The sequence below is a fragment of the Cryptotermes secundus genome, unplaced genomic scaffold (genome assembly GCF_002891405.2).
Source record: "Cryptotermes secundus unplaced genomic scaffold, Csec_1.0 scaffold1244, whole genome shotgun sequence".
Classification (NCBI taxonomy): Eukaryota; Metazoa; Arthropoda; class Insecta; order Blattodea; family Kalotermitidae; genus Cryptotermes; species Cryptotermes secundus.
In genome coordinates this window covers 285,586-307,864 of record NW_019733849.1, presented here as the reverse complement: position 1 = coordinate 307,864, position 22,279 = coordinate 285,586, and the positions used below count along the sequence as shown (strand labels likewise).

General features: G+C 38.4%; 1 protein-coding gene across 1 annotated transcript in view; it reads right to left on the bottom strand.

Annotated features, from left to right (window-relative positions):
• The window catches only part of LOC111868313 (ATP-binding cassette sub-family C member 9), a 206,824-nt gene that overhangs the window by 47,308 nt on the left and 137,237 nt on the right, over positions 1-22,279 (bottom strand). The window contains exons 24-29 of the mRNA XM_023858858.1: positions 18,364-18,491; positions 16,315-16,502; positions 15,064-15,167; positions 14,573-14,769; positions 12,596-12,809; positions 3,252-3,338 (exon numbers count right to left, since the gene is read on the bottom strand). Of these exons, the coding sequence (XP_023714626.1) occupies positions 3,252-3,338; positions 12,596-12,809; positions 14,573-14,769; positions 15,064-15,167; positions 16,315-16,502; positions 18,364-18,491 (918 nt within the window). The remainder of the gene's footprint in view (positions 1-3,251; positions 3,339-12,595; positions 12,810-14,572; positions 14,770-15,063; positions 15,168-16,314; positions 16,503-18,363; positions 18,492-22,279) is intronic.

Genomic DNA, 22,279 nt, shown 5'->3' with positions numbered 1-22,279 from the left:
GGTAGCGTAATTGGTTGAGGCACTATGCTACAAGTCGGAAGGTTGTGGGTTCGATTCCCGATTAAGTCATTCTTTTTTAATTACAAACTGTGAAATATGCAGATGACCTTGTGTTAATGGCTAAGGAAGAAACTGTGCTACAGGGCATGATTGATAGACTAATTGAAATTGGAAGGTGCTATGGCATGGAAATGAATGTGGAGAAAACAAAAGTAATGAAAATTTCGAGACAACCAACCCCAGTCACAATAAAGATAGACCAAAAACAAGTGGAGAATGTGAAATGTTTTAAATATTTGGGTAGCTTGTTAACAGATGATGGAAGGTGTACTTGTGAAATTAAATCCAGGATTGCCATGGCAAAAGCTGCATTTAGCAAGAAGAAGAATCTTTTTACCAGCAAATTGGACTTAAATTTGAGGAAGAAACTAGTGAAATGCTACATTTGGAGCATAGCTCTGTATGGGGCTGAAACATGGACACTTAGGGCAGTAGATCAGAAACATCTGGAAAGTTTCGAAATGTGGTGTTGGAGAAGAATGGAGAAGATCAGTTGGACCGATTATGTGAGAAATGAAGAAGTGTTAATTAGAGTCAGTGAGCAGAGGAATATCCTACATGAAATAAGAAAACGGAAGGCTAATTGGATTGGTCATGTTTTACGCAGAAACTGCCTTCTAAAAGAAGCTATCGAAGGAAAGATAGATGGGCGGATAGAAGTGACAAGAAGACGAGGAAGAAGACGTAAGAAGATGCTGGATGACCTTGGGGACAGAAGAGGATACTGTCATTTGAAGGAGAAAGCTCTAGATCGCATTAAGTGGAGGAATTGTTTTGAAAGAGACTGTGGACCTGTCGTCTTGACAGATTACTGATGATGATGATGATGATGATGATGATGAATCCTTCCAGCCTCACTTTGTTCCTGGAGTCGACTCAGCCTCTAAGAGAAATGAGTGCCAGGAATCTTCCTGGGGTAAAGGGCGGCCGGCGCGTAAGGCTGACAATCTCGCCGCCATCTGTGAGCCGATTGTCTAGAAAATGTGGGAGCCTCGACGTCTCACAACTCTATGGACCTCCACGGCCTGTTACAGGGTTAGCTTTACCTTTTTCACCCTCGAGAAAAAAGAGGTGACCATAATTTTAGAATTTTCCTACTGATTTAAAGAAACCTTATGATTTCTGATGTCTTCACGGAGGTGGAGATTGTGGCCTTGCTGTCTCTGACACCTCGTAGTCTTGTAGAGAGATAGCAGCTTTATGGAGGGACATGCAGCTTCATCCTCGCGATCGGAGTACGATAATAACACGCTTAAGTAATACAATTCTAACGACGTGGCCAGTAAGTCAGAGTATGTGGAATTCACCGGATGGATGGTGGTAAATAATGAATCGAAAAGAATATGGAAGAAAGCAGTGACTGCGTGACTGGAGGCACTGAATGAAATCACGAGAACCTAGTCCGGGAATGTAAGAAGCATTACGGCTTGAAATAATATGCTCCGTGGCAGGCTGCAATCTGCATTGCACACTACTCATTTTTGTCTTGAAGACTGAGGCAGGGCTTTCCCTCGAAAGTTAGCTAATTTATATTTCGGATAACATACATACGGTTAGTTAACTGCTGAGAAACTGTGTGTGTGTGTGTGGGGGGGGGGGAGGATTCTTCTACTGTTTATCTCAAATGACCAGCGCTTCGAAGAAAGGAAATAACTAAGACGGGCTGCAGCCACATCCTTACAAATCCTTCTCATATAATTCGTGATCGTCCTACATTTCGATTATGCCCATCCTTTACACATCACAGCTAAACAAAAAAGACAGAGATCGGTAAGTGTTGACATTTTCAGCGAAAATCGACAGTGGATCGAAGCGAGTGCTAAGTTTAACCCTATGGCCGCTTCATCCCCATGCTTACAGACTCGGGCATCCGTTGGATAGAAGGTCGAGTGGGTTCCAGAGCCATTCTACGTTCCAATTTCGTAGGTATCCGGCTCGAAACTCGGTTGGGTTACCAGGTATCCCGAACGGGCTTTATTTATTTCTATCAGTCTCTGTTGTGAGCGTCGGAACAGTGCCTAACTTAAAATAGGCCTCGACCACCTCCTCACATTTCATAATTAGTCTATATTCCATTCTCTTCGATGTTGTTTCACTACTGCGAGATGAAACATTGTTATAAAATAACATAAGAATAAATCGCATTCCATTAAAATGTCAAATGTAATCTGACTAAACATATAGCATTATTCCTCAGTTACTACATGTAAATAGCACCCTGTTACTCCATTCTCAACAGTTCTCACATAGTCTATTCTCAACGGTAAATAAATTGATCACTTGACATGATTTCGGTCAATAAGCTAAGACACAGCTCCTATGAAGCGTCACACACATTTGTGCACAGAACCTGGTCACAACAGAGACGTGAGCACTTGTCTTCATAAGGAATGCCTTATGTGAACTGTTCTACAAGAATCATATTCCCGCTTATAAATTGCAGCAGAAGTTTTAACGTAGGCACAGTGAATATACCCACATGCGGTAACAACGGACAGACATACGTACGAGCAACGGCGGTGGGGGAGGGGTGCAATTAAGCTCTGTCCATCTTTTTGGAAATTTGAAAAAATCGAAATTAAAAAATATACCAAAAATCAACAAATTAAAAAAACATTCTTCTCTCATGAATACAAAAGCTTTTAATAACTTCCTCGACAATATCAATCTAAACGTAAGTTAGTAAGCAAACTTTCTGACTCCCCCTTCCTCTACAACTTGTAAAAATTCCTATCAGCACCATGCGCAAAGCCTATATAGGCAATATTCAAAGAATGGTACCTACGGTTCATTTCTACGTTTGGTGCTATTACAAAACAAGAGATTTAAGAGACGAAGTGCGCACTGAATACTGTATCATACAAAAATGTACAGTATCTGTCAATGTAACTCTAATATTAACGCGTGTTTGCAATGCGGCCAGTTTTCAACCATTTCATTGTTACTTTTCAATTAGAGAGAAATAAATCTTCCTCCAGTTAGTAATATTTAAAAAATAACGCATGATTTGCATGATTAAACTGTCACAGAAACTTAACTTAAAGATGGCAGATCACTGGTCTTAATTATCGAATAAATCCAGAAGACTTTTAAACGATATATTTCATGTGTAATATGTAAAGTGTTAATAAAATAAACCTGTAAGCTACATTCGAATTGCAGCTTAGCAATGCAAGAATAGAACTGCTCACCGTCACATGAAGAGGCAATTGTACGCTGAAAGAATGAAGAACGCACTACGCACGTCACAAAGAAGACAACCAAGCAGCAGCAGCAGCGAAAGCGGTGTCAAGCCTCCTCTCTCGCTGGCATCGAAGTGTCTCCCCTCGCTTACGCTTGGGGAAAGGTAGCCAGCGAAGAACAATGCAACAGACTTAGATCAGGCGACACATCCTGCAGAAGCATTCTGACCGATACCATATTGCTGCTATCATATCTTCTGTATCAGTTGTTGCCAATTGTCGTGGCAGATAGCGACCCAAGCTTGCGCAAATCAACGCAGGTATTTCTGAAAGATAGCAGCCGCGTTATATTACAATAAAATTGATGTCATCTCAGTTTAAATTAGTTATAGGCAACCTGGGACCCGTGGGCAGCATATGGTCCCCTGCACATCCCAGGCCATCCAAGAAAATAAGAACTGTGGAATTGATGACATCACATATGAATGCCTCAGGCACCTTCGAAGGCGACCATTGGTTCACCTAACTCATTTATTCAATCAATGTATTCAGCTTTCTCATTTTCCAAATACTTGGAATGAAGCAAAAGTAATAACTTTACCTAAACCCGGTAAAGACCCGAAATTCCCGCAAAATTTACGTCCGATCAGCCTCCTGTCCACGACAGGAAAACTATTCGAAAATTTAATTGTGAAAATACTACAAAAATATATTGAAGAAAGAGACCTGCTCAACGCAAGCCTCTTTGGTTTTCGTGCACGTCACAGCACGACATTGCAATGTACGAGTAAATGAAGCCTTCTAATCGCACGTTAAGCCTTCACAGGCCGACTTCTAATTCTTCTTCAACTACGAACTTCCCGTGGCTATCTCCTACCGAGAACTGAATGACTCGTGGTCAAAGTCAAAGTCACACTGCGACTGACGGTCAGTCAGTCTGTCTTGGTGTCGAACCCCGGCTGGGGCTCATGACCAGATGTTACTTTTTAAATGAAATTTACTGTCCTGTCCATGTAGGGCGCCCTCTCTGACGAGAGGTCGGATCTGTCATTTTTCAGTCATTAATGAATAAATGTATAAGGGGTGGGCCTTCTCGGCCCTTGCACAGCGACATAAAGTGGTCTATAGTCCATAGTATTAGTCCTTTGTCACTATGTACACATATTTACAATTGAGTCTTAATATCTAGTATGTACAAATAATATATGCAAGGCCTCTGTCAGTCTAGGCTCAGTACAGCGGACTATGCCCTATTTNAGACAAGACTCAGGCGGTCGACGACTACGAGAGAAGCAGACCCCCTGAGTCTTATCTTCATTAATTTTTATATTCCAGCGCTCACACCAGGTCTCCACTGAGCTGAGACCGCGCTGGAGTTTTCTAACAATAAAACCTTCCTTGCGATCGGTCGCATACAGAGAGGTGACGTCCGCAAAGAGGGCCAGGTGAACACCATGTGTTTGGGGGGCATAATTTATGTACAAATTGAAAAGAGTAGGGGAAAGGACCGAACCTTGTGGCACTCTGCTTGCATTTCCCTTGGCGTTGACATTTCGCCTTCAACCGAAATCCTGAATTTACGATGAGAAGGAAAGGACCCAGTAAGCTTTGTCATACTGTTCGAGGATTGCAATTTAGATAACTTATACAGCAAACCTGAGTGCCACGTGGTATCAAAGGCTTTTTCAATGTCCAAGAACACCGCAGCCGTAGACATTTTGTTTTTGAAATTAAGGTTGACGTGGTCCGCCAGCCTCAGTATGTTTACCCTGACAGCTACTCAGATTAAATGACGTCCAATGGCTGAATGATAGTTAATAATGAGCTGGAAGAATGAGGAAGGAAACGGCCAAGGCTTAATATTATGGAGTTATCCGAAAGTTTCCTTGGTGGAACAGAGGAAAACCGCAAAGAACCTCACTCAAGCGGATCTGTGTCCTGGTCGAGAATCAAACCGAGCAACTACCCGAATACGAGTATAAGCCGGAGGAGTTGCCGTGTGAACCCAACCAATCGCTCCTGGCCTGAAGGCAGACACTCGAGTGACAAGATTATCTTGCAAGAATAAGGCATGTCAGAAGCAAATTAATACCGCGAGGCATGATGGATATTTGGGTGTCAGTACTTGCAAACTTGCTGTCAGATGTGATCAGTCTTTATCTCAGGGGTTTCACGATTATAAAAAGTTGTTTTGCAGTCACAAAACACTATGCTCGCAAAATTAACATCACAATCCATTTTCACAGGAGTGGGAATGCATCAGTCGGTATTGAGACGGGCTATGGGCTGGAACATTCGGGTTCGATTTCAGGCAGTGTCCACAGCGTCCAGACAGTCTCCGGGGCCCACTCAGCCTCCTATCCAACGGATACCGGGGTCGATTTCCCTGGGGGTAAACCGGCCAGGGCGTGAAGTTGACCGCTCACTTCCACGTAGTGCTGAGGCCAATAAAGGTGGAGCTATACCTCCACTCCCTCATATTCCTTCATGACATTCTGCTTAACTAATTAAGCACAGTACAACTTTTATCCATTTTCATTCCGTAATTAAACACCGAAAAATGTTATGCATACGAAGAGGGTTGTTGCTTTTAAGGATCAGTTTATCACCCTCCGTTAATTTTGGACATACGATACATCCTTATTGTCAAGAAGCTTATGCAAGTTAAAGCCACCTCACAATTGTAATTTTAAACCATTTTTATCACTAGAATTATAAGTAGACTATCGCTTCTTTTTCGTCCACTTACCGCCAATCTTGTCGCCCAGGTAGGAGCCAACATCTGAGAGTCCGAGTTACTTTACGACAGGCGGTCGTTTACACAGCTGTCACTTAGCAATGGGTCTACATGTCACAACACCTATAAAAGCACGTGCGGACGGAGACAACTTGCTACGTGCTCTGCGAACGCATCTAAAAATTCAGAACTGAAAGGTGCCGCTGTGTTTGTAATTGAAAGAGCAAGTGAACATCATGCAGAATCAGTACTGCCATCATAACCAATGTAAAATAAAAGAAGTATAATTTCCGCACACGACATTGGTAAAAACTATGCTTCATAACAGCATTCAAAGTGTGAAATAAACACCAAACGGAATCAGTATTGACCTCATCGTTGATAAGTGCCCATGTGTTAGTTTCTTCGCTTCAATATTTATACCTCTGTCTGGATGTGTATCATGCTCTTACATATAAGTGTATCGCCAGGGAATTGTTTGCAACATATCCACTAATTAAAGCACAGTATGCCTGAAAGGAAACAGTCACAGTAACAATATTAGACAACTTGATATAGCATCATTCTGAGCCAGCTGATTTCAGTCCACAACATTATACCACATTTATATAAAATCTATTTTAATATTTTACAGCCAAATTGTTTTATACACTTCCTATTACACGCATGTGTTTAACATGTCGATAATAAACTTCTCTAGTACATAATACTGTTGAAATAGAAAATACATGATTGTACAAAAACCAATAGCTTTTCTTCATTCTTAATTTAATCGCCCAAACAATTCTAGGAGCAATATGCATGTGTCAGTTTTCTCCAGTCTTACTTCACCTGCTTAGGTTCCAGCATCTTTGTTATTCAGAACCTAGAATAGCAACTGTTGATAATTATATGGGAAGGCTCATAATTTTGTATGTATGCTTTTGTACTGTGAACTTCCTCTGCTTTCTCCTGTACTCCTCTCCAATCCTACATGCTATCAAATGACATAATGAGGACGACATTTGAAGCCATATCCCATCAATAACACGTATAAACAGTTAATTACTACTGTATCATCTTTGTACAGTATAGTACACTTCACATACTCCTACTTACATAAAATATGGTCAATATTCATAGAACAGTTACAATACAAAGAACAAAATATTGCTCATTTGTTTGTGACCTGTTGCATAACCTGCTCGCATGAAGTGTGTTAACGTTCATGAGTTCACTGTTATGATAACCCAACGTTGCATAATGACAATGACAAATTTCATGATTATAAAAGGCTCATGTAATTGCCAGATATATTGATTCACAAAAACTTATTTCTCAGCATAATTCTTAATATCCTGCAAGAACAAATCACACTGAGTAATTGTGGGAGAACAAGGTGACCAAAAACACTACTTAAAACCCTTTAACTGAACATTTTGTTCAGGGTTCAATCAGTGAGAAGAGGAGAGGGCAGCAGTGCTCATGAATACCTAATATTTATCTGTTAATATTTTGAGATTTTATTCTTTCAAAACTAAAGTACTTTCTCAATACTACACATCAATACATAAAAAACTAATAGCTCTTTAAAGCAGAATAAAGGAGCCAAATATATATATGCCCATAGGAAGCCTGTCCTTCCTTCCTGTTAACTGTAGTAACAGAACCGAGAACCAAGCTGATTTTCTTTCGGATTATTGCTGTTTCTTCTTGTTCGTATCTTTCAATCTTTCTTTACACTCAGCAAACAGCTGCACTGTTTCCAGGGCTTATATTCTCAGAGCCTTTAACATGCTTAAAGTGTGACTAGCTCAGCAGATTTCTATGACGTGACATCATGTAGTCTGGCAGGTCGTTATTAATATTTTGCAGGAAACTGCTGTTTCCATCAACAGGGTAGAAGGGTGAACACAGCACAGAAACCAATGATGCGAATGTAAGATGTTGAAGCTCAGGCTTCTGGGCCCTGAGAAAATCAAGAGGAAGAAAGAGAAGAATTTAAAAATACATGGTGCTTACAAGCATCATTTTATACGGTAAAGTGACTGGAGAAAATAATGACACAATGTCCGAACAGAAGGTAGACAGAAATCAGAAGAAACAGAGTAAGGAAACAGTAGTCTTCTAAAGGGTCATTTTCAAGGGTAGATTGAATGATAGAAAGCACAGAACACCAGAGAGTGATTGAGACAGCAGAATAGGGATAAAAATGAAGAGACAGAGGAGAGAGGACAGATTAACCTTTAAACGCCGGGCTTTTGAAACGGTGGTAAGCTTGAGCTGACCGGAGTTTATTTAAATGCCCACTGCTGGTGCGTGTTTAAATACACGTTGCTACTCCGTATTTAAATGTCTGTTCCTGTTAGGGCACTTAAACAATTTTAAGCATTGTGTTTAAAAATGCTGTCTAACAATTTCTATGATAAATGGATGAATTAATTTTGTTTGTATCAGCAAAGAACATAGTGTCGCATATTACAATGGAAGATTTGAAAAATTTTATACAAAATGTTATACTCTTTTAATTTTTTTTCCCTTTTAATTTTAATGCGTACTGCAAAATTGGTTTCCGAGTGCTTCACAAAGTTATTCTGCATTATAAATTCGTTTCTGTTTGTAACACTTGACAAATTTTAGCAGTCCCTGGTGCCATGAAACATATGGAAGCAATAAAATCATTTGATTGTCTGCTGGAAAACCTTACATCTTTGTTACACTCTTCAGATTTTCGAATTTTTTGACTAAATGACAGACGAATGAAAGTATGGCTATTCAATAAATAGCTAGAGGAGTGCCCTTCTTCAGTGCTAAGACCTTCCGTTATAGCAGCAAAAGACTACTGCCCTTTCTACGGGCATGAACAGACAGCTGCATCGTGGCTGAGATACAGAGTGCGATCTGTTTTCTGTGCATTCATAGTGAAATCGAATATTGTAGTTTCATATCAGCCTATATATACATGAAGCAGATAACAAAAAAGGTATATACATCGAATTTTACTATATATTTTTAAAACATTAATCTACAGAATCTGCAATAAAAGTACTGGCTCATGGATGAGTTTGGGCATAACTCATACGTATACTCTTTTTTGTTGTTGTTCACTTAGGTGTAATTTTAATTCCTCTATTAGAGTTTTACTCAAGTTGATCTGGTAATTACTACATTTAAAAATAAATATTTAGGACTGTGCATGTACTTCTACCAGCGGCATGTGTNAAGTTGATCTGGTAATTACTACATTTAAAAATAAATATTTAGGACTACCAGCGGCATGTGCGCGCCCTTCCACGAGCAGAGTTTAAATGCCCAACTGGCCAAAATGGCCATGATGACCTTACTCATCACTGGCCTGAATGGGGCACTTCGGATGTTAAAGGTTAAATAACTGGGACATAAGAAGAATGAAAAGGAAGGAGACCCTAACAATGGCCATATACACTGGGTCTAATTGCCTGGTTGGAGAACTCCAACACAAGAAATCCTACAAAAGAGGCATCTGACATTCAGACAGCAGATCCAATTGTACATAATGTAACAGTTATGGATGTTAAATCAATCAATCAATCAATCAATCAATCAATCAATGAAAGGTTTCTGTGACTTGCTTCAGCAGAAGACATCCCCATAGTTTATGCTACTGGGACTGAGCTCAATCTCAATCACGTCCCTAATGATATAGTACATGTTTCTCAACATGGCAGAGAGAACACTGGTATTCTGCAGCTGGATATAATGTCCATAGTTTATGTCTGGGCGATTGTGATGATTATGGCAATGGTTCTCCTTGACAATGGTGTCAAATGAATGGCCCATCTGTCCAATGTAGACCTGACCACATTCAGAGGAAGCTGTGTACTCCTGTGTGTTCAATCCTAGGTCTTCCTTCAAGAGGACACAAACAGTCTTCATAATGTGTCAGGACAGCACACTGTTAATGTGATACACAGTCAACCCAACAAAGGGCAGAGACAACAGAACAGCTCTCTGAGAAAGACCCCAGCTGGATGAAGAAATTCTCTCAGGAAGATGAATCTGTGTCACTTGTTGAGAATCCAAATTGAGAGAGTAGTCTGAAAGTGGGTTTGAAGCTACTTTATAAAGCATTGCTTCCCAGAAGGCAGCAACATCATAGCTGTCACCATGAGAAAGCTGAATCTCAAGCAAGCATTTCTTTCATTACCTGGAAAATGTTTCCCATGATTTGGTTATATTTCACTTTATTCTACTGCATGTCCTTGTCACAGTGTGTTCACCTAAAAGAGAGAATCAAGGTTCTACTGATGTGGCACAATAATATGACACTTTTCCTGCCAGTAAATGAACAACATGGGTTCTTCCAGGTCTGCCACACTACGATCTGGCTATACTCAGAAGCTGGTTTCATGAAGCATTCCAGTCAGAAAGAGATGGCACAACAGTGCAAGATATTTTATTTTCAACATTTTATGCTCTTTTGTGCTCTCTATGTTGGGCAAAGGGATTCTGCTTGCTGCATAGCCTTTAAAGCACCATTCTTGGTAGAATAGGGATGAGTGAAAAGTTACAAATGTAAACTTAGTTTACACAGATGACATGTATTTTCATAAAAATCGATATTACATATTAGGAGTTGTGACTGCATACCTTGACATACTGCAGATGTTTTTCAAATGTGATAAACAAAAATGTAAATTCCACCTAAATACCAGTTAGTTTTATGAGCTGCACAATTATGTCACAAAACATGTTAGGAAATGGTCATTTAACAGAAAATGCAGAGCATGTAAGACATAACCTACCAGTGATACTAAGAATGTATCCAAACATGCCTCCTCATTTATAAGATTACAAATATATGCCTCAAACATAAATACAGTTGTTACACTGCACCTAAATACTTTTAAAGTTGTAACTTACCAAGCTTCCACTCCCAGTATGTGAAATAAAACATCTCCATTTTCATGAATATTAATTACACTGCAAAGGTTTACTGGGACACCTGTCAGTAAATTGACTTTGAACAACCAGGATTCATTTCCTAATTCTTGCAAAATATTTATCTCTTCACCACCAAGCAGAGGAAATTAATCGATTCTTTTGTTTTTTTCAAATCACGAACAGTTTGTTCTCCAATACCGTATTGCATTGCTAATTGTTTAACTACACCTCTTTTTCCAATCTGATTGATAATTTCAAGTTTCTGTTGAATACTTAAAACAACACGCTTCCTTTTACACCATGACATTTTGCTAACGCACTTGAAGATCGATACAAAGAGACTAACTGGGGCGGTGTATCTGTCCTTGAAACTTTCCACAAATCCTTGCATTCTTTCACCCCTACCCTAGAACATTGTGTTAGCATAATGGGACCAGAAAATGCAGAGCTCAGTTCACACTAGTGCGAAAATAGTGTTACAACTCACCATGTGAAACAAAAATGAACGAATGTTAAAAAACATATAAGCCTCAAAAAAGCCCCGGTAGCCCCAGTTAAGCCACAAACCGGTTTATCCACCCCTGGATAATTGAGAGTTGAGTGTATACTGAAAATGATACGAATAAACTTTCGAACGAAGGCGCAGTGTATCTCGGTAACTGATGATGGCACTCTCATTCCCATAGTAAATAAAGTACATTAATTATTTGTCTATGGCTCATTTAATGATGCTGTCACTATCTCAGGCTACACACCATCAAGTATTAGTGAACAGTGAACAATGAATTGTAAAGGATATGGAAGGAAATGGTTGCTGAGGTAGTATCCTGACATCTGTCTGGAAATATTGAGGACAGTCAGCATTCAAGCTGATATTCAAACCAGGAACCTCCCAAATACAAGTCAGGAACATAATTTTTTCAATTCCATTTTGGAAATCACAGACATGTGTGATGAAATCAAAAGCAGAATATCAGACAAGATCTGAAGGCTGAAACACTGCAAGAAGTAACTGTGAACCGAATGATACAGCAGTATGGACATATGTTACATATACACCACAGGATTGCTTTGGGTGTGTCATACAGATGACCACTGGGAATACTAAGGAGAAGTGGTGAAAGCCAATGGGGGGGTGGAAGGTTTATAGACAAGAGAGTACCAGCATTGAAAAAATGCATACATATGCATGAGAACCGACGAGTATTACAGGAGAGAAAGAAAACCAGAGGAGGCTTTGTAATAAAAACATGGCTACAGAATTACAATGACATAACGTAGCCCCTTTGTCTCTGCAGTAATATCATGTTTCCAGTCCCAATGGATAAAATACAACAAACACCCTTTTTGATCTTTCTTTGAGGGAATGAGTATAATCTTTTAAAAGGCGATGTTTTAAATTTTTCATTATTAAGTAAGGGTCAATGAAATTGAATTTTAAATGAAGGAGAACTTAAATTGAGGAATATGAAAAAGGGTTTTCTGCTCTATGTGAATATTTAGAAGCCATGTTTGTTCTTCATAGAGTTAAAACATTTTGGTACCCTGCATACATACTCTACCATTTTATCATACCAAATATTTTCTTGCAAATAATGTTATGAGTCCTTTCATGTAAGCAACACCTCAGATCTGTCAGTCAGGTACATTGGCATGTTTCCTTATGAACTACATATTCTGTGTACAGTAAAGTTATGTGTATCACATTAATTGCTGTCATTTTTCCCTTCCACTCTTTTGTAATTTACAACCCTTTGTGAATCCTGTCCATTTTTTGTAAAAGGGGCCCCTTCTTGTGATGCCCGCAACATGGACGAGAAAATACCCATAGAGCGTTGCAGCAGCTGGGCAGGAGTTCCATCTTCCATGATTCTCCCAGACTCCAACACCAGAATGCGATCATAATCCAGTATTGTGGACAGACGATGCTAGAACACAGGGTTTTATGGAACTTTACACATACATCCAATATATGTAACAAACAATGAAACTGATCAGAAGTTTAATTACACCACAATTATGATAACTGTTTGAGGCATATTTAATATACACGATGTTTTGGGTGTTGGTTGTTTCTGCATTGTGCTTATGCGAAGAACACCTTTTCTCCATCTGTTTGTAAAGGTACCTCTTAGCCCATGTGTCTTCCCCACTCCTCCTCCCTTCATGAAGGCCAGATGGCTACAGAGCATCACTGCCCATACAGAGTGTCGCAGAAGAAAAGGTCACTATTCTAGGAGACCATGGTATTGGTCATTCTAAGCAAAACACTGTATATGTACATGTGTTCTATTTTGAACGGTTTCCGAGATAGAGCTATTTCACTGCACAGTTTCAAAACTGTTGCTAAAGAGATATTACATACCACTTCTAATACCGGTATTTATTGTTCAAGTGACAAAGTTGGTATAGTTTACATAGTATAATATATTTTGAAAATCCTACTGTCACCATCAATGCACTTTGCAACCCATGTGAGGACAACATACAGCATGTCAGTATATTCAGCATTTGCGAAGATGTGTGGCATTTTTCACAACACTCCTACAAAGTCACCAACAGTCACAATGGTCAACTGACCCTTCACACCAATTCACATGCAGGACAGAAGGCCAATATTGGGCGCCAAATCCAAACTACTCTACAGTGAAATAGCTCTATCTTTGAAACTGTTTGAAATAGGATGCATGTACATATACACTTTCTTGCTTAGAGTAGGGTTCCCATTTGTCCATCTTTCCTGAGACAGTCCCGTTTTTTTCATATAATGTCCCGCTCTTCTGGATTTATTTCAAATGCTCCACTTTTTAAGTGCTCTTCTGTAACATTAATTTGTATCAATAACTGCTCAGTAATGGATGCTATTCTCTGCAATTTGCATTTCTGTAATGACATTAACACTCCTGGTGCCTAATCCACAATTTCACAAATTATTACTTTTTCTGTTGGAAATATGTCCCTTTCTTACATTTATGTTGGTAGTATTTTGATTTGCTTCCATAACAGAAGTTCCATTTGTATCATTCTCTGCATTCTTTGTCTTTGTCAACCATTACGTTTTGTTGTGAGAGCCGGTGAGAATTTATCTGTTTTCATCCACACAGTGATGCCAAAACGCAAGTGGAGTAATAATGACAGTATCAAGAGCAAATGTCTGCTTAGTTAAGGTGGGACTGAGACTGTTGAATGCAGGTTATGCAACACAAGATTTTGCATTGCACATGGTGATCGGTCGGACTATAATTACTTGTAGTTATGAATCAAGTGTATAAGGTGTCAAGAAATCCAATCATTGAATCTATGCTCTGTCTATAAGTGACAACCCCTAATTTGTGACAATATTTATTCATTTGCATAAAAGATGCATTCCTAGAAACGGCATGTGTATCAAAATAAATAGGTTATGAAAGTAAATTCTCAACTGAATTTGTTGCTCAGAATAATGTTAGACTGGACAGAAATGAAATATATCCCCTTAATTAAATGTTTTACACAAATCAGAATGATATAAACACATATTGCTGGATCATATAGCAAATTATTTAATAATTTCTGCTTTTTACAGATGGCAGAAATTAATATAGGAAAGCTTCACAAGTTATTTCTGGACCTTCTGGCATATATTCTATCCATGTATGCTTTGCATAGTGAAGCCTATCTGATACATCCTGCTATGCATGTCCATACTCACTGCAATTGTAATGACCGTCTTCCCAGCAAATGCCCTTGTAGCAGCTGCCAGTAATGCCTTTTCAGTACTGGGATCCACGGAACTAGTGGCTTCATCCATCACCAGGCATGCAGCATTGTGAAGGATGGCCCGAGCAAGGCAGAATAACTGTCGCTCACCTGCACTAAGATTGCCCCCACCTTCTCGTACTTCTGCATCTGAAACAACCCCACAAATTGGAGATATTGCCTGTGAAGTGTGATAAATCACTAATCCATTCACATAAGATCACTATATAATTAGGTTCATCTATAATAGACTTGAATATTACTTTATATTGTGAATGTTTAGTGCTAATTTGTGCCACAAATTCAGCATTAGATGAATATAAGGAAAAGCTTAATTAGTACTAGCAATAAACGATCATCAAAACAATAAAATTAAAAAAATTAAAAATCTCAAGATGGAGGAGGAGGATTTGCAAAATCTTTCCAATCCACTTAGTACCATACCTAAACATCCGGGAAGAGAGCTAACAGCATCTTTCAGTTGAGCCAGTTCCAAACTCTTCCAAAGTTCCATGTCTGTATACACAGACTGAGGATCCAAATTCTCTCTGTAAAATGTAAAACATTTGTAAAACATTTTACAATAACTGGGTTCTAAATGGCTCTCTGAAGAAGGAGAAAAAACGGTTGTACAATATTCTTACGTGACTTTCATTTTGGGAAAATTCTGGCACTTTCTTTTCTGTCTTAGTTGTAAGTCTGTATATATATTATCAAAATCTGTATTGTATATATTCTTGTTATCTTCCAATGACAAATCTTGATCTCAGGTGTTTATACATTAGAGAAGGTGTCTCCCATCCCTTCACCTGAGGATGGAAACAGATCCAGTTTCCAAAATGTTGTGTTCTTAGTGTGTGTTTTTCTTCTTAGAATGCCAGATGATTGATAACATCCAAAAACCATGTAATTCTGAATGCTCTGGGGACTCAGTCATGCAATATAACATCAGGCATTGAGAAAATACCACATTATTTAGGTGCCGATTAGATGAGCTTGGTGTACATGTGTTAAAACTACCATAATCGAAGAAATGGTCTCTTTGTTAACCAGTCATTACATCATTTCTGTCAACAGATGGAATGTACTGTGACCACTGGCTTTAATATGTTCAATACCTGTGGTCATACAAAGGTCATCTCAAGAAGTATTATGACTTTTTTGTGAATTGCATCTATCTTAAAGCAGCCTTAGTGTTCATTCCAGTAGCTCTGTGATTGGCATTTGTAGTCAAAGGGCTGAAGTCTATGTTCTTATGGAGTTTCTTTATGGGCAAATATTCACATCAGCCCACTCTGAACCCATCAAATCAAGCAAGGTGGCTCAAATGGTAACACTTCTGACTTGCATTTGGGAGGCTGGGAGACAAATTAGTATAAGACTGTTGGTGGGTTTACTCAGTCTTTCCAGGCACATGCCTGACAGTACATCAATTCAACCATTACAACTTCCTTCCTCACCCTTCCCAGTTCTTTACTCACAACTCATCTTCCCACTCACTGCTACATATTCTGAAGTACCAAGAGTGACACTATATAAAGCATTAAAAAACCATATGTTAATCAACACATTATTTCTTTGTATTAGTAGATTATAAGGATGATTTCAGAAATTTAGTTCAGCTTCAGCCGAATATGTTGGTGTGATCTGGTAGGTTTGCAGATGCATGCAGCCATGGATTCATGTGAAGAGTACCTGATGGTCCCACTGAACATGATGACATCCTGTGGGATAACAGACAGGCGAGACCTAAGGACCTGCAGTGGGACCAGCTTGGTGTCGATATCATCAATAAGAATCTTCCCTTCAAATACGTCCACCATATGAAACAGCGACATCACAAGTGAAGACTTCCCACTGCCGGTTCGTCCACAGATCCCAACCTATTGGTAAAGGAAAAATCTTAGCTTTATATTGTCTGAATAACTTAGATAAAATCAATCAATCAATCAGTCAATCACTTTATTTGTTCTGAGAATCCATATTTGGAGATACAACCTCCAGATATAGAACAAGTCAATTACTACATATTAATATAACATACATATCATACATGAGTCAGCAATACTATGAAATTTAATTACATACAGATTTCATACAATACATCGTCCCACTTTCAACAATTCAATACCAAAAGAAACCCAACTTCCAACATTTTCTTTTATAGATTAAGTGAGGACAAGATATCTGTCATAACATAAAACCAATGTTTTATGATACTACAATTCTTACACTTGAAGATATTTAAATCTTGTATGTGTTCACTATCATGATCAGACTAGCTCTGGGGCTGAACCAGTGGATTCTGCAGCATGGAATTGATGACTCACCTTCATTTAGTACCAAGGTCAACATGGTTATGCAGCTGCTGTTGCATACCTGCATATGTCGCCATGCTGCAATGCTTATGCTCAGGCACAATTTTTTTATTACTTTTATCTCCACCCCTTACTTTCACTTCAGTCAGAAACATAATGCTTCACTCTTTACTGTTTACATACAATCAAGTAACATTTGCACAGGTTGAGGGAATATAAAATATATGATGAAATTAATAGAGAAACACGTAAAATGGAGTCTTTCCATTGACCTAAATAAGGCGGAGTTCTATGTATGGAGGGAGATGGAGATTTAGACAGAGTACAAGGATTCATTTCCTTATCACAGTAGCCATGCCGGCAAAGGCACGAACTCTCTTCGCCCACTTGAACACAAGGAGCGTGGATTCAAATACCACTTGAGGCATGGATGTTTGTGTGCGTTTATTCTGTGTTTCTGTTGTTCTTTGTGTAGGTAGCGGCCTTGCAATGGGCTGATCTACCTTCCAAGGAGTCCTACTGACTATGTATATAATAAAAAATTAAAAAGCAATCAAAGTCCACAAGGGCTATAGAGCCATAGATAGATAAAAGGATTCATTAAGAGAAATGTTATTCTTTTAAATACTTTCCATAGGATTAACAATAATCAATATTGGAACATGTGACAGGGATACTAGAAACAAAATGTTTTGGAAAACTTGCAACGAAACCATCTTAGAGGATCTTATGAAATTAAAGTATATCCAAAGAAATTAAAAAAAAATATATATATGTATTTCATAGCACAACTCAAAGTATTCTCTTACATGGAGGTGAAATTAAGCCACAGACTGAAAATATGAGGAATAAAATAAGGACGGTTTAATTTGGCCAGAGAAACTAGAGTGAGAAATGAAACATTATGGGAAGAAAGAAACGTTACTTCATCAGTGATACAAGACCTAGAATATATGGCGCTGAAATTATTCAGTCATACTGAACAAATGAAAGATGAAAAGGGGAAAACAGGGAGACGTGAACTACACATACGTGTCAAATACATTATAGGAGACAGAGATAGAGGGACCTGATTATTGCAAAAACTGAACATGGCAACCACATGATGGGATAATGAGAAGAAAAGGGAAAAGAATAAGGATGAGGACGAGGAAGGAGGAGACCTTCATCCCTATATGTATGTATGTTCCTACATCCTGGATTTCATACTGCAAATTCTGCCTTTAATTAGCACAAACATCTGCATGCTATATATATACAACAGCATTCTTCCTGCATACAGAGACTGTAATATTAATCACACATCGTGGATGAGATTCCAAATATACAAATCATGCATCTTGATTCTGTTTAGCACCAATAAGAAATCTGTGGGCCTCATAAAAGCTGTAAGCAGCATACTGCAATGAAGTAAAACATTATTTACCTTCTGTCCAGCTGGTATATGCAGATTTAGATTAGAGATTACTGGTTCTCGACTTCTATCGTAACGCAAGGATACATCCTTGAAGACAATGTTGCCCTTCTGAGGCCAGGCTCTCGGTACTGTGATCCCTGCGAACAAATGTAACACTATAAGCGTAGAAATGTTGTTCCCAGAATTGTGATTTACAAACCTTGAATGTATGTAAAATGGTGCACAGGGCTCACCAAAATATGTGTCTTCTTCTGAGATGTAATTCTGTGTAGTCCAGTAGAAATTCACAGCCAATTTGAAGGAACATGCTACCCTCATCTGAAGTGTTGAGGAGCAAGCCAAGCAAGTACCCAGCAAGAAACATCAGTGTAAATCTACCAGACTATATCTTCACATTTCTAATTACCTACATCACAAAATATAGCTGCATTTTAAGAAAACTTCCAAATATAGTCAGCACAAAAGTTAATCTAAAAAGGCCACAACTGGTTAGGAACTGTTCATTATGATGATAGTGCTAGAAAAAATCCTCTTTTATGTAAGTTTATCTTCTTCCATAGATGTAACATTAAGACATTTATGGTGCTAATGGTTTCTCTCACTATAACAAATTTATCACTATAAGCTATAATTATTCTGTGGTGCTCAGACTGCAATTTGTTCCAAATTCATAAATGAGATTTATAGTTACATCAGCAACCATTCCTTTCAGAAGGATAATTGCAGTAAGCCAGGTCAATGTAGTGTCTCAAGGGAGATAAAGAAAGCCAAATTGCGGTTTCGAATTTCTACTTTTCAAGGAAGGATTCATAGAGCTGTAAAAGGTGGGAGCCAATGCTACTGAAACATTTGGAGCAGGATGTCAGGATGTGGAGTGTACTGAACTGGCTTCAAACAGGAACTGGTAACAGACTTATTTGTTGACAGAAATGAACCAATGGGTTCCATAGCAGCAGGGAAATTACTCAACAACTTATGTGCTCAAGGAACATTTTTTCACAATGGAATAAATTTTAGAAATTCAGAGTGAAGTGACAAGCATGGAAGGAATATGTGATGCACTCAGATCTGTTTCTGGGTCACCATCTTGTATCAGTAAGGTGCATCCCAAGGAAGCTTCATATTAAAAATTGTCAGTCAAATAGAAGCTTAGAATTATTCTGTCACACCACTTTACCTGAAGCTTTGAAATAAACTCTCATGTTTCTCATTCTTCCCATGATATGAGCAATCTTCCTGAACCTAGTTATTCTTCAATGTTTATTATCTGTGCATGGCAATATCAGCGACAAGAACCTGTCCTGCCATTTCTAACCACTTGAAACTACCAATTCTCCAGGCATGTGTGACAACATTCTATTCATTACACAAACATTATGCTTGATATTGCTTACTGATTGGGGTATATTTAAAACACATAACCATAGATGTCTCTGTTTGAACTGTTCTAATCTTATGCCCTTCTGATGATATGTCATGGCAATACAATACATATGCTACTCAGAACTTTGATTGTCCAGTAATCAAGACTAGCTCCTTCTAATGGACCAAAATGATCAGGATTGTCCCCATATCTGATAATGGAAATGGATCAAATTTCTGAAACACTGTATTTTAAATATGCCCCAGACAATGGACAATGTTTGACATAATATTTCTATCATCACGTTGAATTTACAGGATATTGTGAACATATAAAATATAAGAATGAATGAATGTATAAAGGGTGGGCCTTCTTGGCCCTTGCACCGCGACCTACAGTGATCTATTGTGCTTTAAAATATAAGAATGTCATTGTGTTAAAAATTGAATGGAATAATATAATAATGACATTTAAAAACAAATTAAGATAAAGGTTATAAAACATTATGAGAAAACAGAGTAATTGTATTGTAACGTGTTTCGTTACAGAAGACGCCGTAGAGATGGTTAATTGGTTTATTTAACAATCTTCAAATAACGGCTACAATTAATTATCACAATATTACGGGTTTCCACACTTTACAAACCCTACAACAAAATCTCTTAACACTATCTTCAAGAGTCTTCACGTATTAATAACGCGGGAGCTATACAAGTCTCCCTGAATTACACACTCCAGATATAACTGGTTATCGCTGGTTATCACACACGCGTCTGTAGCTCGTAACTTGCGAACTGAGAACTCGTTGGTAACGCACTGACTGGCTGACTTTACGACTCGACTCGGAGACTGTCACTTTATAACTGANTCGTGTAGGATATTCCTCTGCTCACTGACTCTAACTAACACTTCTTCATTTCTCACATAATCGGTCCAACTGATCTTCTCCATCCTTCTCCAACACCACATTTTGAAGCTTTCCAGGTGTTTCTGATCTACTGCCCTAAGTGTCCAAGTTTCAGCCCCATACAAAGCCATGCTCCAAATGTAGCATTTCACTAGTTTCTTTCTTAAATTTAAGTCCAATTTGTTGGTAAAAAGATTCTTCTTCTTGCTAAATGCAGCTTTTGCTGTGGGCATCCTAGATTTAATTTCACATGTATAACTTCCATTATCTGTTAACAAGCTATCCAAATATTTAAAACATTTCACATTCTGTATGAATGTATGACTGTATGTACAAAAATAGCAACAAAAGTGATGGATAAGTAGACAGCATAAGAAAATTAAATTAGATTTCAGAGAATCAGACTATGAACTGAATCTGACCCATGACTGTGGTCTTCTGGCATTGTGGTGCTGCTAGATCATTTTCAACAATGGAAAAACATGCTGCCTCCATCTTCAGGGTGGTTACTATTTTACCTTGAAGATGGAGTCAGCATATCCCTCCAAACATCACATCACACAAGACCATAAGCTTCTTAGTCATCAGTGTGAGAATCTTAAATCTCACATGAATTTGACTGAGTACTTTCAATGCAGGTTTCAATGAGATTACTATGAACACCACAATTCATGTTGGGTCCCATAAAGAAGGAATTTCTTGACCAGCTGAGTAGCCATCAGCCGTCCAAGAAGGATCCTGCACCCTACAACATGTGGTTAGATATGCTGTGAGGGTAACATTTTATTATAGCATCATATTGTGTGTAGAATATCTTATTCAGATTCCATCTTACAATAAATGTGTACTTCAACAATAATTACAGTTTCCACAATTATGACATGTTTTGGCCATCATCAGGTAGTATTATTACATATATACATTAGTCTAATTTTAACTAGTTCAAATTATCTACTTTAGCTTACTTATGTAAAACAAATTCTAAGGCAGATTTGCAAATTATGAGGCAAAATTTGCAAAATAAAAAGATGTTTTATTGTGAATAATGAATGCCCTTCAGAAGGCTAGGACAAAGTTTTATATAATTTACAGTATTTGTTTAAGTCTACAACTAAAACCCTATATTTTAAACAACAATATGACCTTCTGTCAATTGTAAATACTGGCCAATGCAAGGGGAATAGCAAAGAGAGTTGAGAGTGATTGTATAATTACCACTTGATGTTGACCAAAATAGTGGCCAAAACACTTTGTAATTGTAGAAACTGTATATTTATCCTACAGTTATATATACAGAGTGTCCCAGGAGGAATGTGCCAAACTTCGGGAGGGTGTTCCTTATGTTAAAGTATGCCGATATAACCCAAAACACCTATGTCCAAAGTTGAACGGTTACGGAGATAATGGCCCGAGAAAAGTGTGGTCTTCTTGCAGGTCCACGCACTGTGGACAGTCAGCTGTGACTGTTATCTGTTTGTCCTTGAGTGCTGTGAGTCACTAGCCGTGATCTCATGCGCTACCTACCAGAGCCTACATATTACGTTGCGGCGGGGTCGTGAATGGGTGGTAAATTAGTTGTGTGATGAGTTGCTGAAATGCCTTTTGTGTTTTCACACGTGGAATATTGTGATATGCATTTTGTGTATGGATTTTGC